At 39.9% G+C, this 15,129-nt stretch overlaps 1 protein-coding gene across 1 annotated transcript in view; it reads right to left on the bottom strand.

Moving 5' to 3' along the window:
• tecpr1a (tectonin beta-propeller repeat containing 1a) overlaps nt 1-15,129 on the bottom strand; it is an 82,038-nt gene that overhangs the window by 56,554 nt on the left and 10,355 nt on the right. Inside the window, exons 2-7 of the mRNA XM_041205776.1 lie at nt 13,042-13,274; nt 11,896-12,078; nt 8,190-8,312; nt 6,304-6,426; nt 5,264-5,438; nt 3,159-3,259 (exon numbers count right to left, since the gene is read on the bottom strand). Coding sequence (XP_041061710.1) covers nt 3,159-3,259; nt 5,264-5,438; nt 6,304-6,426; nt 8,190-8,312; nt 11,896-12,078; nt 13,042-13,266 — 930 coding nt within the window. The 5' untranslated portion in view covers nt 13,267-13,274. The remainder of the gene's footprint in view (nt 1-3,158; nt 3,260-5,263; nt 5,439-6,303; nt 6,427-8,189; nt 8,313-11,895; nt 12,079-13,041; nt 13,275-15,129) is intronic.

The following is a 15,129-nucleotide window of genomic DNA, read 5'->3' as shown; positions in this document are numbered from 1 at the left end:
GGCCTTCTGCAATGTTCCAGTGAAGTCCAGCGCAAACTGGAGGGACAGCACCTCATCTTCTGATTAGGCACTTTACAACCTTCCGGACTTAACATTGAGTTCAACAACAACAGACCATGAACTCTCTCCTCCATCCTACCCCCCCCCCACCCCACTTTTTTTTATCACTTTTCTCAATAGTCATTTTCATTTTTTCTTATTTTTTGACCACTTATTTTAATTTTTATTTATTTTCATTTTTATTCATGTTTTATCCCCAGCTTTTATCCTATTTTCAATCTTTTTTCCTCACCACTGTCCCCTCCCTCCACTCCACCTCACAAGGGCCATCTGTCACTTGTTCATGTTGTTCTTTCCAGAATACCCTTATCCTGCTATTCTGCTTTTTGACCTTAATGCCACCATCAGCATCTCCTTTAGCCAGTACCACTATCATTAACGCCGCTTTGTCCTTTGGTCCATGACATCTCTGGCAATCTCTCCTTTCCCTCCACCATTACTGGTCTTCTATCCAGCTTCCCCTGCTCCACCCCACTTAAACAGTATAAATTTCATCACATTTTTTACTTCTCTTCAGCTCTGAAGAAGAGTCATACACACTTGAAACATTAACTCTGTTTTTTTTCTCTCCACAGATGCTGTTAGGCCTGCTGAGTTTTTTAAGCATTTTCTATAAAAGTAAGGATGTTATGCTTCAGTTATACAGGGCATTGGTGACACCGCATCTTGAATACCGTGTGCAGTTTTGGTCTCCTTATTTAAGGAAGGATGTAAATGTGTTGAAGGCAGTTTAGAGGAAGTTTACTAGATCGATATCTGGAATGAGCGGGTTGTCTTATTAGGATAGGTTGGACAGGCTGGGCTTATTTCCACTGGAGTTTAGAAGAGTGGGGGTTGACTTGATTGAAGTATATAAAATTCTGAATGGTCTTGACAAGGTGGATGTGGAAAGGATGTTTCCTCTTCTGGTTGAGTCCAGAACTAGGGGGCAATGTTTTAAAATTAGGGGTCACCCTTATAGGACAGAGATGAAGAGAATTTTTTTTCCTCTCAGAAGGTTGAGAGACTTTGGAACTTTCTGCCTTAAAAGACAGTGGAAACGGGGTCACTGAATATTTTTAAGGCAGAGGTAGACTGATTCTTGTTGGGCAAGGGAATCAAAGGTTATCAGGGCTAGATGGGAATGTAGAACTCGAAACACAAGCAGATCAGCCATGATCTTATTGAATGCCAGAGGAGGCTTGATGGGCTGAGAGGCCTAATTCTGCTCCTATTTTGTTTGTTCATGTGTTTGTATGAAGCTGATAGTTTTGTACAGCAATCTCGTAACTATTAATGATACTAGCCTTTTACCCCAGATTTTATTTAATTAATTGGTGGCCATTCCTTCAGCTGCCTTAGTAGGATTGAAACTCATGTCTTTGCATCAGTAGTCCAGGCTTCTGGATTATTAGTCCAGTAACATAAGCACTATTTTCACTGCACCCCTATTATGACAACTATTATCCCCAGAAGGCATTGAAGGACATGGTTAAACGACGTGATGGAATCAGCAGGTGCAATATCTGGGGCTCATACAATCCATTCTTGCATAGTCCAGAAAGTATGGAGCGCACTGATCACCAGTCTCCATAGCAGCAAAGCAACATGGAGAGAACAAACGCAAACCCAATTTTTGAGGCAAATATGTATAACAAATGCTTTTACTACTTTTCTTAAAGTGTCAACCATAGCTTAGTGGCAGCACACTCACTCCTAAGTCACCTCTGGGCACAAAATCAAGGCTGACACTCCCAGCGCAATACTGTGGAACGTTGCACTGTCAGAGATGCTGTCTTTCTGATGAGATGTTAAACTGAGGCTCCACCTACTCCCTCAGGTGGATGTAGAAGATTCCACTGCACTATTTCAAAGAAAAGCAGTGGAGTTCTGCCCTGCGTCGTGGTTAACAGTTATTCCTCCACCAAAATCATTAAAACAGATGATCTGATCATTAACTCAATGCTGTTTCTTGGAGCTTGCTTTTCACAAATTAGCTGCTGCATTTTCTACATAACAACAGTGACTACATCATCAGCTGTGAATGTCATGAAAGGTGCTATAAACCCAGCACCAAGTTCATGGTCTACAGGGCTGCAGTGCTACCTGCCCTCCTGTATGTGTCAGAGACATGGACAATATACAGCAGGCATCTTAAATCCCCAGAAAATATCACCAGCAATGCCTCCACAAAATCCTGCAAATTCAATGGCAGGATAGGCACTCCAATATCAGTGACCTCTCTCAGGCCAACATCCCTAGTATCGAGGCACTGGTTATGGTTAATCAGCTCATTGGGTGGACCAAATTACCTGCATGCCTGACACAAGACTCCCAAAACAAGCTCTCTATTCCAAGCTTTGTCACAGCAAGTGGTTACCAGGAGGGCAGCGGAAACATTTCAGGGATGTACTCAAAGACTCTCTGAAAAAATACAACTTCCCCAACAATTTGTGGGAATCTCTTGCTTGAGACTGCCCAAAGTGGAAAAGAAGTATCTGCAAAAGTGCCAACCATTTCAAATGTCTCCGACAGGGCCAGGTGCGGACCAAGCGCAATCAGCAGGAGGAGTGTCCCAAAATCCGAGCAACTCATCTACTTGCCTCATCAAACACTACCTGCCCCACCTGTGGCAGAGTGTGCAGATCCAGCATTGGACTTTATTGTCACCTCAGGACCCATAACCCAAGCGTGTAAGTAAGTCATCCTTGGTCCCATAAGACAGCCTAAGAAAAAATTATAAATGCAAGTCTTTTTCTATTTGTCTCCTTAGCCATTCCATGTCAAGATGATAAGAGATGCATGTATGCAAATGGTAGGACAGGTTTCTGCACTATTTAAGAATATTGATTGCTTTTAGAAAGCAAATATACTTTGGAATTGTCCCTGGAAGTCCACAGCTAATCCTCGCTGCCACCTACCAACCCCATTCCCCCAACCTTACTGATAGCTCACTGTATAAATGCACCATGTAGTTACAGCACTGACCATGCAGGTCACAAAGGTCCCGAATTCAAGTCTCTGGTGTGTTTTGTTCCCCGATCTCAGCTGAGGAACTCCAATCTAATGCATATGTTATTTACTATATTTGGTTTAAAACATCTACAGTGTGTACTTACTCTTCTGTCCCGTGTGATAGCCCATAGCACATTAACGCCCACTGAGGCCTGAACAAGACCATTTTCAGAGCTTGGTGGTTCAACAATCTTCCAAGAATTCCCTATGGACCAAGTAACAGAAAACATACTTATAGCATTCATGGCAAGGCTTTCAGAACAGAACTGCACAGTGTTGTGGGGCTGTTATTTGATTAACATGCAGCATTTCAATTTATGAATAAACATACTAGAAGGCAGGACTGTGCCCATGCAGAAAGGTTTTGGGAAAGTTAAGTTTGAAAAAATATAAACAGAGATGCCATAACATGCCACATTGAACAGAGGCGCTCTGGCCTTTTCAGTTAACTCCAGTTGTCCAGATTTTCTCATGATTTCACTGATTTGATCTGGCTATCATCAACAAGACCAACAGTTGAACTGTAGTCCTGAGCTGTAGACCCATCTTCCTGTGGAACCTCTGCAAAGTTCATTCACTATGACAGCCAAAACCTGACTTCCTGACTTGCTACCAGGTATGAGAGAGGTGACTGATTGCATGAACTGGCTCAATTGGTGACCGTTCCTCATCATCTTCTACCAGTGTGTCACCTTCAGCCACACTTATATGGTCTCTCCAATATCTCCTGAGTCAAAGGGAATGTCATTATAGTATATCCTTGATGCTATTATGAATAAACAGGCAAAATTTCAGTTACCACATAGTTTCCCTTTGTAGTCAAGCTGCAGCCTTTTAAGAGCTGCTGCTTCATCAGATTTTACCATCTCTAGCCAACTTCTTTGGGTAAGTCATTCTTTTCTCTATAACACAATCAAATGAGGGGGTGGACCCTTTATCTCAAAAGTTAGCACAGTTTATGGCTCGGGCCATGGGTACAATCCCATTTCTTCCAAAGTCAAAAAACTGAAACCATGGCTCCAATAGCAACAGGAGGGTGGGGGAGGATGTAATGGGACAAAAAACCTGGCAAGGCTAGGGTTATGGAGGCTCTGCCAATCTTAATGCAAGGCCCTTGGTTAAATAACATACTGCAGTTTCCAGTCTGACAACTGACCAGATTGACAGTCTGGCTGATGTGTCAGAGTGCAATTGAGCAGCAGGAGGCTGCAATGGGGGCCCTCGGGATGATGTCTGGCAAGTAAGAGTGGCATTTAAAAGTTTGAGTCTACAATTGGTGGAGGTGGAGGAGGAAGGCTGAGAGATGGTGCTGTGGGGACAGGATCTTGTAGTATCAGTGGGGGTATTAACTCACACCCTAGAACCAACTATCCCCACTCCCACCCTCAGTTTCTGCTTAGTGGGGGGGGCAGTTAAAATCAGGACCTGTGTTTTTTGTCCTTTTTGAATTTTTGTGGGCCTGGAGTTTGCAAAGAGCTGTTCTTAGTGTTGTTACTTCATTTGTTGATAAATCCTAAATCATGTGAAGATGCATTAGTATTAACTGCTGCATTATGTATGTGAATGGAAGCATAGATACAAAGTTCATATGTGTCATGTGATGTTCCATGGTGTGGAACTAAATGGCCCATGATGACAAGAATGTTGGCACTTCCGGAATTACATGGACATAGTCTTCAGGGGCCTTTACAGCTTCAAACATCATTATACTTGATAAGAAATAAATTTGTTAGCAGTGTTGTTAACTTCTTTATCAAGTGAGTAGTTAGAACGTGGAACTCTCCACCACATGGAATACATGAGGTGAATAGCATAGATACATTTGAGGGGAAGCTAGATAAGTACATGAGTGAGAAAGGAATGAAGGTTATGTTGATAGGATGAACTGAAGCAGGGTGAGGGGAGGCTCGTACAGTATAAACGCGAGCACAGATAACAACAATGTCAATTGAGTTATTTTTAAATACAAAAGGCAACTTATTGTTCCTGATTCACAAGGCGCAGAGTACAAGGAATTTAAACATGAGCACACAAATGACCACTGGGCCGAATGACCTGTTTCTGCACTGTACACTCTATGCAATTCTAATGTATAGAGATTTCATGGTCTATCAATTCAGCGAGGATCTTAATTTTGACGTCCTACTTCAATATATTAACATTAATCATGGGAGGTCATTCATGCTGAATCACAATTGAAACTCTGTACCTTTCGGGTTCTCTCTGTTTACTCCTTCCCTCACAATTAGCTGACCTTCCCATAACACAGCACACAAAAGGTCATTTGGTCCACAGGTGATCTGAACTACTTCCCCAGGAGTCTGTATTTCAGTCCACGATGAACCCTCAGGATTCTGATCATTTATATTTTCTCTATAAAACACCTGAAAGAAACCAAATGCTAAATTATGCACCAATTAAACGTAAGAGCTACTTATATTTTCTAGCACAAAACATGTCCTTTAAAGGACCTATGTGCCATAAAAATGTCTTAAGAATTTTCTGGCTGCAATGTTTAATTGCAGCACTTAACACCAACTTTGTGAAGAAAAACATACAGATCTTTCTAAAAAGATTGTGATAGGAAAAGGCCAGAAGTTTGGTCCATGGCTTATGTGGAGTTAGTCTTAACATCGGGGTAGGAACACTGCCTTCAATGTCACAGAGCCTGTGGAGGGATGTATTGCAGAGGGCTAGGGAAGAGATTCACACTCTTGATTACTAGCCAGTCACTCCTGATGGAAATGAACATGCATAGGTAAGATCCAGTTTGGTTATGTTGCTTTCACGGATATTTTCCAGCTAAAAACCCGGGGCATGGCCAGTTTTATGGGCATGGGCAAATTTACTATTGAACCAGCCTAAATGGTGGCAAGTGTTGGTGCCTATGGGCAATGTTGTCCTAAAGCTGTGTGGGTGCATGGTTGAATAACAGTCTAGAAGGTACATCGCAGGCCTTCTTTGGTGATAAATAACATGTGTACAGCTGTGCAAAAAATTTAAAGGTACTGTGCTGAAAAAAACAGCCATGCACAACTACGGAATTTAAAAGGGAATGTTGGTTATGAGTGTAGCTCACTTGTGTTTTAAACTCCGGAATCTTTTGCACTATTTCAGTTGGTTCCGCCCAGGTCATGCTGATATTTGCATGGAAAATACATGGCAACTTCAGGCTATGTTTATACACTGAGAATTTTGCCAAAAGGATATCCATGACAGTGCCTCTTTACAGTTCTGAATTTATTGTACCTTTCCTTGTACTGTAACTGCCCAGACTGAAAGATGCCCTAAAGGCTCATCGGTGATTTCCCATCCTCCTACTGCAATATCATTAAAGGGATCTGGCAGTTGCCCAGTCTCTTGTGAGGGAACCTGGAAAGAAAAGGCCTGATTTAAAACACTGCATGTAAAAAGCTTCCATTTAGCTGTTCTATTCCAAGTCAATTAGTTTAAAAGTACATAAATTGTAAAGACACTTTGCATTCGCTACATTAGTTACAAATCTGGATTGGCATTGACAGTACTGTAAAAGCATATCTCTGGAATCAGAGCCTTATGGCATTTTACATCATTAACAACTTGGGTCCTATTGGTTTAATGCTATTTTAACTCTCAGGCTCTGAGTCAAATTGTATTGCCATAATCATGTGAAGAGCAAGAGCTAGTGTTAGCTAAATGGATACCAAACATTCTCCACCAAACTGAGGCACGACATTAAAAAAAAAACCACAGATGTCAACTTTTTTTTATTTATCCATTCAAGGCTGGGTCAGCATTTATTGCCCATCCCTAAATTTCCTTGAAAAGGTGGTGGCAGGAACTGTGTGGCCTGCCAGACCATTGCAGAGAGCAATTAAAAGTCAACCACTCTGGGTCCAGTGTCAGATATAGGCCAGACTGGGTAAGGCTAGCAGATTTTGTTCCTTAAAGGGATATTTTAAGTAGTAGTTTGAAGGTCACCATTACTGGTACTAGCTTTTTAACTCCAGATTTATTTAATTAATTGAATTTTTATCCCCCAGCTGCCGTGATGAGATTCGAAATCATAACTCTGGATTACTAGTCCAGCAACATAACCACTATGCTACTGTACCCAACATTGGCTAAAAGATCACCTACACGTTGCACTATGGAACAATTGTCTTTTTGAGTAAGACAATTTGAAAATTTGAAAGGCGGTGCACTGATGTTTCATATTTTGAGGCAGAGAAGAGCAACTTCCTGCATAACTATTGGACCAGAAGCTGACTGTGGATAACCAAATGAATTGTTCAGATGGGCCTTTCATAGCAAACCACTAGTGTCATTTGGTTTTAAGTTGCTTTTCTCTCAAAACATGAAACATCAGTGCACCGCCTTTCAAATTGTCCTACTCAAAAAGACAATTGTGTTGTAATGCAATACTGCACCCTAATGTGAGAGGGATGAAGAAATACTCTAGAAATACTCTAGACTGATATAAGTGGTTTTTGCTTGTACACAACTTAGATCCTGTGAAAGGATTTGTAACATTCTTTTTGTTATGGAATGATACAGCACAGAAGGAGGCCATTTGGCCCATCATGCCTGTGCTGGTTATTTAAAACTTAGTGCATGAGGCTTCTCTGAAGCAAGCAGATAATATGCATGAAGTTTAAAACTATGTCCCCCAGCGGAACATAGTTGACACAGAATGGGATTCATTCTTTGCTATGTTGGCTGAGGATGTGTATGCACTTTAACCTATTTGAAGAGAAGCTGGTAATGATTTAATCTTTTGCATATATGTTATTATTGCCTAAATTGACAAAAAAAGACTCAGCATTCATTACCCACTAGACACACCTAGGATAACACTTGCAATACCATCCGTGTAGTATGCTCTAAAACTTGAAAACTATGTAGGTTTATAATCATATAAAAAGAAGCAAGAATGGGCACTTGCTGGATACTGAATGCAGAAAATGGGCAAATTCATTCAACTTACTACAAAGTCACTCATTCACAAGTCAGTCCAATTCACCTACTGAACAAACATGTATTCCTGTCATGTGCCTTCCATTTAAAAATCTCACTTTCCAAATTCACGCAAAGGTCCCATTCTGAATTATTATTTGAATCATAACGCTACCTGGAGGATAGATTAGTGTACGAACCTTTGCCCATATGTCGCACGACTTGTATCTTCTGTATCGGATCCATCGCCGCCGACGTACGCAAGAGTTCCACCGCTTGTCTTTTGTGTAAGTGGCAGGAAAATCAATGGCATATGTCCAACCCTGAAATGGCAAACACAAATAGCTAATCTGTTACAGGTTTAAAAATTAGTACCATAAAATCACTGGCATTGGCCAGTTGGGTTGGATGGCCTCTTTCTGTGTAACGTCTATGGAATCCTTAAAACAAAAATGAAATCAATAGAACTGCTATATACAGATATGCCAATGGTCTCTCGAGAGAATCCCTTTTCTCCTAAAAGCCAGGTGGGGATCCACAGGTAATAGGCACCGTTGGCCATTTTACTACATTAAAGGCACTATATATGTATGTGCTGTTGTAGTAAACCAATGATTTGCCAGAATAAGCAACAATGGCTGTATGAGAAGGAGCTCAAATGCATTTGTAGAAATTTGTCAGACTACAGGACAATATAGCAATATTTTCTGCAGTTTAGTGTATGAAATAGTTTTGCTGCATGCAAGTTAATAGAGATATTTCATTGTGTAATGTAAGGAGTTGTATTAATCTCCACAAGTGTTATTAAACAAAGATATTTTATCTAGAAATCTTAAATTTTATTCAGTGATGGGAATACGGCATTTACCACAAGGAACACAAATCTGTAATGCAAGGTACAAATGAGCTTTTAAAAAGATCTATGATTCTGAATTTAATGAAACCTTCATTATTAATGGACCTTGTGTTAAGGTGCGCAGATCATTGAATCAAAACAATATATTTTACTTAATGCTTAATTAGAATCAACCCTTTCTTTTATAAAGGGCAGATCTGGCAATAAGTGGGATGTTATAATTGACCAGGTGACAAATAACAACTATTTATCCACTAGGTTTATTTAAAACAATCACACATACACTCAGGAGCTCTTAATGTTGACTGGTTCAATTAGGTTGTGAGTTCTCAAGAGAAATAAAAATGACAAATATGCAGTTTTATAATTTGCAACTAATTAGAAGTGGTCCTTCACTAAAGATTAAATTAAAATTTAAGCCCTATGTTTGTTTTAAATCCCTCCCTTCACCTCTGGAGATGCAATGCACAATGTAAATAGATCTCTGTCCTCTCAGGTCATTCCTGAAGGACACGCAACCTGAATCACAAGGCTATGGATTCAAGTTCAACTCCAGGGAGTTAAGTATAAAAATCTATGCTGACACTCCAGCACAGTACTGAAGGAGCGCTGCGCTTTTGAAGGTGCCGTCTTTCAAATAAGATGTTAAACTGAGACACTGTCGGTCCTCTCAGGTGGATGTAAAAGGTCTTACTGCCACCATTTCAAAGAAGAGTAGATGAATTATCCTCAGTTCCAGGCCAATATTTATCCCTCAATCAACATCATAAAAAATGCATTATAACATTCCCGTTTGTAGGAGCTTGTTATGTGCAAATGGCTGTTTACTTCATTACAACAGTGACTACACCCCAAAAAGTACTTTGTGGCTGTAGAGCGATTTTGGGACATCAGGAAATATACTTTATAAATGCAAGTTTTTCTTTCTTAAAACCAATTTGAATCCAGTTACCAACACACATGACTCTGTAGAAACAAGGAAACAAAATAATAAAATTAAAAGGAGCTCTTTGATATATCTTGAATACAATTTATACCTTGACATGTGTAATGTTTTATAAAAACCATTTTTTTATTTGACAAGTGGAACATGTACATGGTGGGGATAGCTTGGCCGTATGAGCGCAGAGACACCCTGAAGTATTGGCGAGATGTCACCAACCCAGTGATCCCAGTAATAAAGAAAAGAAATAAAATGTTGTATTTCAAGAGAAAATCTATAACATATAAATCAAGCAACCTGATTTTAAAGCTGGACTGGGTGTGGGAACATAGAATCACAGAGAATTACAGCACAGAAGGAAGCCAATGGGGTTATCAGACCTGCTTTGGTACAAATCCTTAACTGGAACTATCTACATTAATCACATTTCCCTGCCCAACCCCTACATTTTTCCTTGTTAAATATTTATTCAATTCATGTCTAAATGGCCGTAATATCTGTCTCAATAGCCACTTCTGGCAAAGCAATCCATGTTCTAATAATCCTCTGAAAAAAACTTCTAATTTACTATTTGTCTTTCTAACACAGATCCTGAACCTACATCACCTTGTTATGCGAGATTCATTGATTGGAGAAGATGGAGAATCAAAAGAGGATGGAACCTCAATACCATGCATGACAAAGCAGTCTGCTTGATCGGGATTTCATTCATTAACCTAAACATTCACTCCCTCCATCACTGGCATTGCAGTGTGTACCGTCAACAAAGTCCAAAGTAGCAACTCACCTCAAGACTTTTTCCAACAGTATCCCAGATTCTTAATCCCCGGCACCCAGAAGGGCAATGACAGCAGATGCATGGGAACACCACTGCCTACAAGTTACCCTCCAAGTCACACACTAAACCAACTTGGAGCTACATCGCCATCCATGAGTCAGGTTTCCCTGGAGAAATTAGATCAAAAATTGGGCTTTTGAAATGAGGCAAAGGTATTTTTCATTCATTGTTAGGATGTGGGTACCCACTGGCAAGGCCCGCAATTATGTCTCATCCTGAATTGACCTGGAGAAGATGGTGGTGAGCCACCTTGAACAGCTGCAAACCATGTGGTGTAGTACACCCACAGTGCTGTTAGGGATGGATTTCAAGGACTTTAGCCCAGTGACGATGAAGGACTTTTTAAATTCATTCATGGGATGTGGGTGCCGCTGGCTAAGCCAGCATTTATTGTCCATCCCTTGAGAAGGTGGTGGTAAGCTGCCCTCTTGAACCACTGCAGTCCATGTGGTGTATGTACACCCACAGCGCTGTTCGGGAGTGAGGTGGGTAGCTGGAACTCCCTTCCCAACAGCACTGTGGGTGTACCTACATCACATAGTCTACAGCTGTTCAGGGTAATTCACCACCATCGTCTCCAGGTCAATTCAGGATGGGTCATAATTGCTGGCCTTGCCAGTGGTACCCATATCCTAACAATGAATGAAAAATATGTTTGCCTCATTTCAAAACCCAATTTTTGACCTAATTTCTCCAGAAAAGCCCAACTCATGATTCTTTTACTGGTCAGGTTCTGAAAGTTTATCTTGTGGCATTTGAAATAGACTTTGCTCGTCCATCTGAGAGAGTACACAGAGGCAAGGGAATATCCTTGGAAGATTAACGGCAAAATTCTATAAAAGGTTATGGTCAGGGACCTTACTGCAGGTCCTTTTTTACAATTGAGTTTTTTTATTTTTTATATATTTTCTGAGGACCAATATTTAATACTTCACAATTTGATTAACAATTTACTGTTAAGAAATCTGTTAGATTCCAGTTGAAACTATGCTCTGTAATGTGTGTTTATTCCACCACTTTCTGAAGTCACGTGAGGGAATCCAAGGTTGCTGGTCGATCCCTGAACACTACAATAGCCTAGACATCAGGCAAATGAAGGCATGGTCTGGTTCACAAAGAGCTAGGAACTGGCCCATGGCTTTGGTTAGATACCAAGAAAAAAAGGGGTTATCAGTTTGGTAGAGTAGATACCCTAATTATCTTTGCCTGCCTGAACAATGTTACTACAAGTATGTTCATCATAAAGAGACACATATTATACGCTCTTACCCCTTTTTCTGTTGGCTCTCCTCCAATGTTTTCATCCACATGCCAGTCAGATTCCCACTCCCAGTGTTGTGACACAAGTTTAAATTCATCCAGTGGTTGGTGGATCAACCCTGTAACATTGCTCCATTGCCAGCGGTCACTGGGTAGAAGGCGGTTACTAAAACCATCCACAGGATTCCAGCGCTACATAAGATAAACCAAACAAATCTCTGAGGCACAACACAAAGATGCTACGCACTTTTGGAAGGCATGGTTACGGGAGTTTACCTTAATTGTGACTTAGCACAACCATAGATTATTGCTGAAAAAAAGGGACCATCTTGAAGCTTTTCGTCTTGTACTCATCAGCACACTTCACAAGAATACCAATATAATGGAAAAAAAAACAATTTATAATGTATGTACATACAGCATAAATTGTTGTTTTCCCTTTACACTGGTATTCTTGTGAAATGTCCTGAAGAGTGCAAGATGAACATGTTTAACATGTCTCTTTTGTTAGCAATACTCAAGTTCTGTACTAAAAAACTATTAGCAATCATAGATATAAATACTCACCCTCTCATATGATCATATCTATCTCCATGGCTATTGGTAGCCAAATAAGTAACTGAATGAGAAACGTATTCTGTTCAGAGGCCATAATATTGAAATTCAAATTCAGTTGCTATTTAAATGCGAAGACACTTTTATGCTCTTACAGAGCAGTCAACCCCGAATGCCTGGAACTAATGCAGTTAACAGCGCTACCATATATCACCACAACAGATTTGGATTCTAAGAGGGCAGGGGAAAGATAAATGAACTCAAAAAGAGTCCTGGCCAATTTTTCTTCTGCCTCATCTCATTTCTGTGGGATCTTGCTGTGTGAAGAAAATGGCTGGCTCACTTACATCTATAACAAGAGTCACTGTACTTCAAAGCAATTTATTACATGTTAAGTGTTTTGTGATATTTCAGAAATATAGATAAACATGTGTCTTTTTTCAGTGCTATATTGGACACTATGCCCTATCTCAGTCAAGAAGTAGCACTGATAGCAACTAGGAAGGCAGGTCATATGTCCAATTATAAAAGGGGAAAATAAATGCCAATAGTAAATTACAGGCACAAAGACAAAAGTTAACCAACTTTAAGTCTCCATACCTGATTTTCGTAGGTCTCTTCTTGGTAACGGATTGGGACATCGTTTGAATGGACAAAGACGTAGATCTGATGGTCGCATGCAATTCCCCAACAGCACTGCTTGACAGCTGCCAGTCTCTTAAACTGTAATCTTCCATCTTTGCACAATTCCCAGTATTGTCCGGCCGTAGAGAGACTATAAACTCTCCCATGTACATCCACAGCCCACAGAAGGGAGCTAGGCATGGCCACTTCTAGCAAGGAGGAGTGAATTCCATTAGTAAGTTCAACTGTCCAGCACTGAACACCTACCGTCAGTGTATTCCAGTGTTTCTCCCCAGCCCTTCACTAAGCATCAATTTCTGAAAGCATACAACCAGGGACAAGATTCACCGAGTTACCCTGAGCAATCTTTTATCATCTGCCAGAATTGATATTCCAGTCGTCTGTTGAATCTATACTAAATAGGAACAAGCTGGCAACAGCTTTCAATTAAAATGGCACTGAAAACCATTCTGAGATTTCTGTGGTTGTCAATGCAGTTTTGAACTTGAGAGTCCACCATGGAATAATCTTCTGATCCATGTGGAGAAATAAAAATCCCTCCAAACATGGATATCAAGGATTAATGGAAGTCATGGTGCACAAGTTTTTTTCTACAGTAAATCATGCAAGTATGTTCTATTTGGTAGCTCTCATCTGGGAACTACTTTTAAACAATAATGCATATTAGGTAATTTCCCCTACTTTCAACCTGATACACAACTACCGCAGTTAATTTTGTAACTATTCTCTACTGCAGTACAAATCTTATCATTTAAATTAATCAGGGAACATGCATTCCAACTTAATTACAATGGAAAGTGGCATGAAAAAAACACTGATAAACTATTTCCATTGGCTGGAGGGTTGTGAACCACAAGATGCACAGATTTAAGATGTTTAGCAAAAGAACCAGGGATGAGATGAGAAAGTTTTTATGCAACGAGTTGTCATGATCTGGAATGCACTGCCTGTAAGGGCAGTGGAAGCAGATTCCATGGTAACTTCAAAAGTGAATTGGATATAAACTTGAAAATCAATTATTTGCAGGATTATGGGAAAACAGCAGGGGAGTGGGTCTAAATAAAAACAGAAAATGCTGGAAAAACTCAGCATCTGCGGAGAGAGAAACAGAGTTAACATTTTGAGTCCACATGACTCTTTTTCAGAGTGTGTCTAATTGAAAAGCTCTTCAAAGAACTGGCACGGGTGCAATGGGCTGAATGCCCAACTTCTGTGCTGTAAGCTTCTATGAAGTAAAATTTAAATATGATAATTCACGTGATATAAATGAACCAATTATATGACAAGGTAAAACTCCAAATCTTAAATATAAAGTGCACATATATCATGAATATATAATAATTTTCATAATATCATTATAATTATTGTAAAGGTACGTTAATAGTTGGGTTTGGATTGGTTTCTGTGTGTGTAGAGGTGTGTGTGGGGGTTTTAATTGAATTATAGACAGCCGATCTGGGTGCTTTGATGTATCAGAATGGAAACTAGGTTTGAAATGCTAAATACATAAACATGGCTGAAGTTTTAGAATGTGAGGCGTGAAGAACATTTGCATTTTTAGATAAACCAGAGTTGTGAATTTCAAAGAGATGGTAAGGTGTTACACCTAGTCACAGAGGCTAAGCCAAACATGGAGCTTATTTTTCCCAAAGATTACTGATAGTATGAGTGCTATGAAAGATTTATATTATGGAAAAAGTAAAGTTGCAAAGACATATTGGAACAATGGGATTTACATTAAAAAGTGAGAAACATATATAAAGGAGATGTGGTTATGTGTAACAAAAAGGCATTCTAGGATCCAACAGGTGTGAAAAGCCTCCAGCCTCTTTGTACCAAGCTGCTGTCTCCAGGAACCAAAGCTAAGAGAATTCATTTTAACTATCACCGTCCAAGGTATTGTGTGCTTTGCCTGGGTATGGTTAAATCTATGTTGCTTTACTGTTGCCTTAACAGAGTGTAACTGGGAGCTAGATTAATTAGGGGATTTAGGAGTTATCACAGTAGTAATTTATAGACCTATGCATGTGCTTAAAATCATTT

This window comes from Carcharodon carcharias, chromosome 15, assembly GCF_017639515.1.
Source record: "Carcharodon carcharias isolate sCarCar2 chromosome 15, sCarCar2.pri, whole genome shotgun sequence".
Lineage (NCBI taxonomy): Eukaryota > Metazoa > Chordata > Chondrichthyes > Lamniformes > Lamnidae > Carcharodon > Carcharodon carcharias.
Note: the sequence above shows the minus strand (reverse complement) of the source record. Positions and strands in the feature narration are given on the sequence as shown.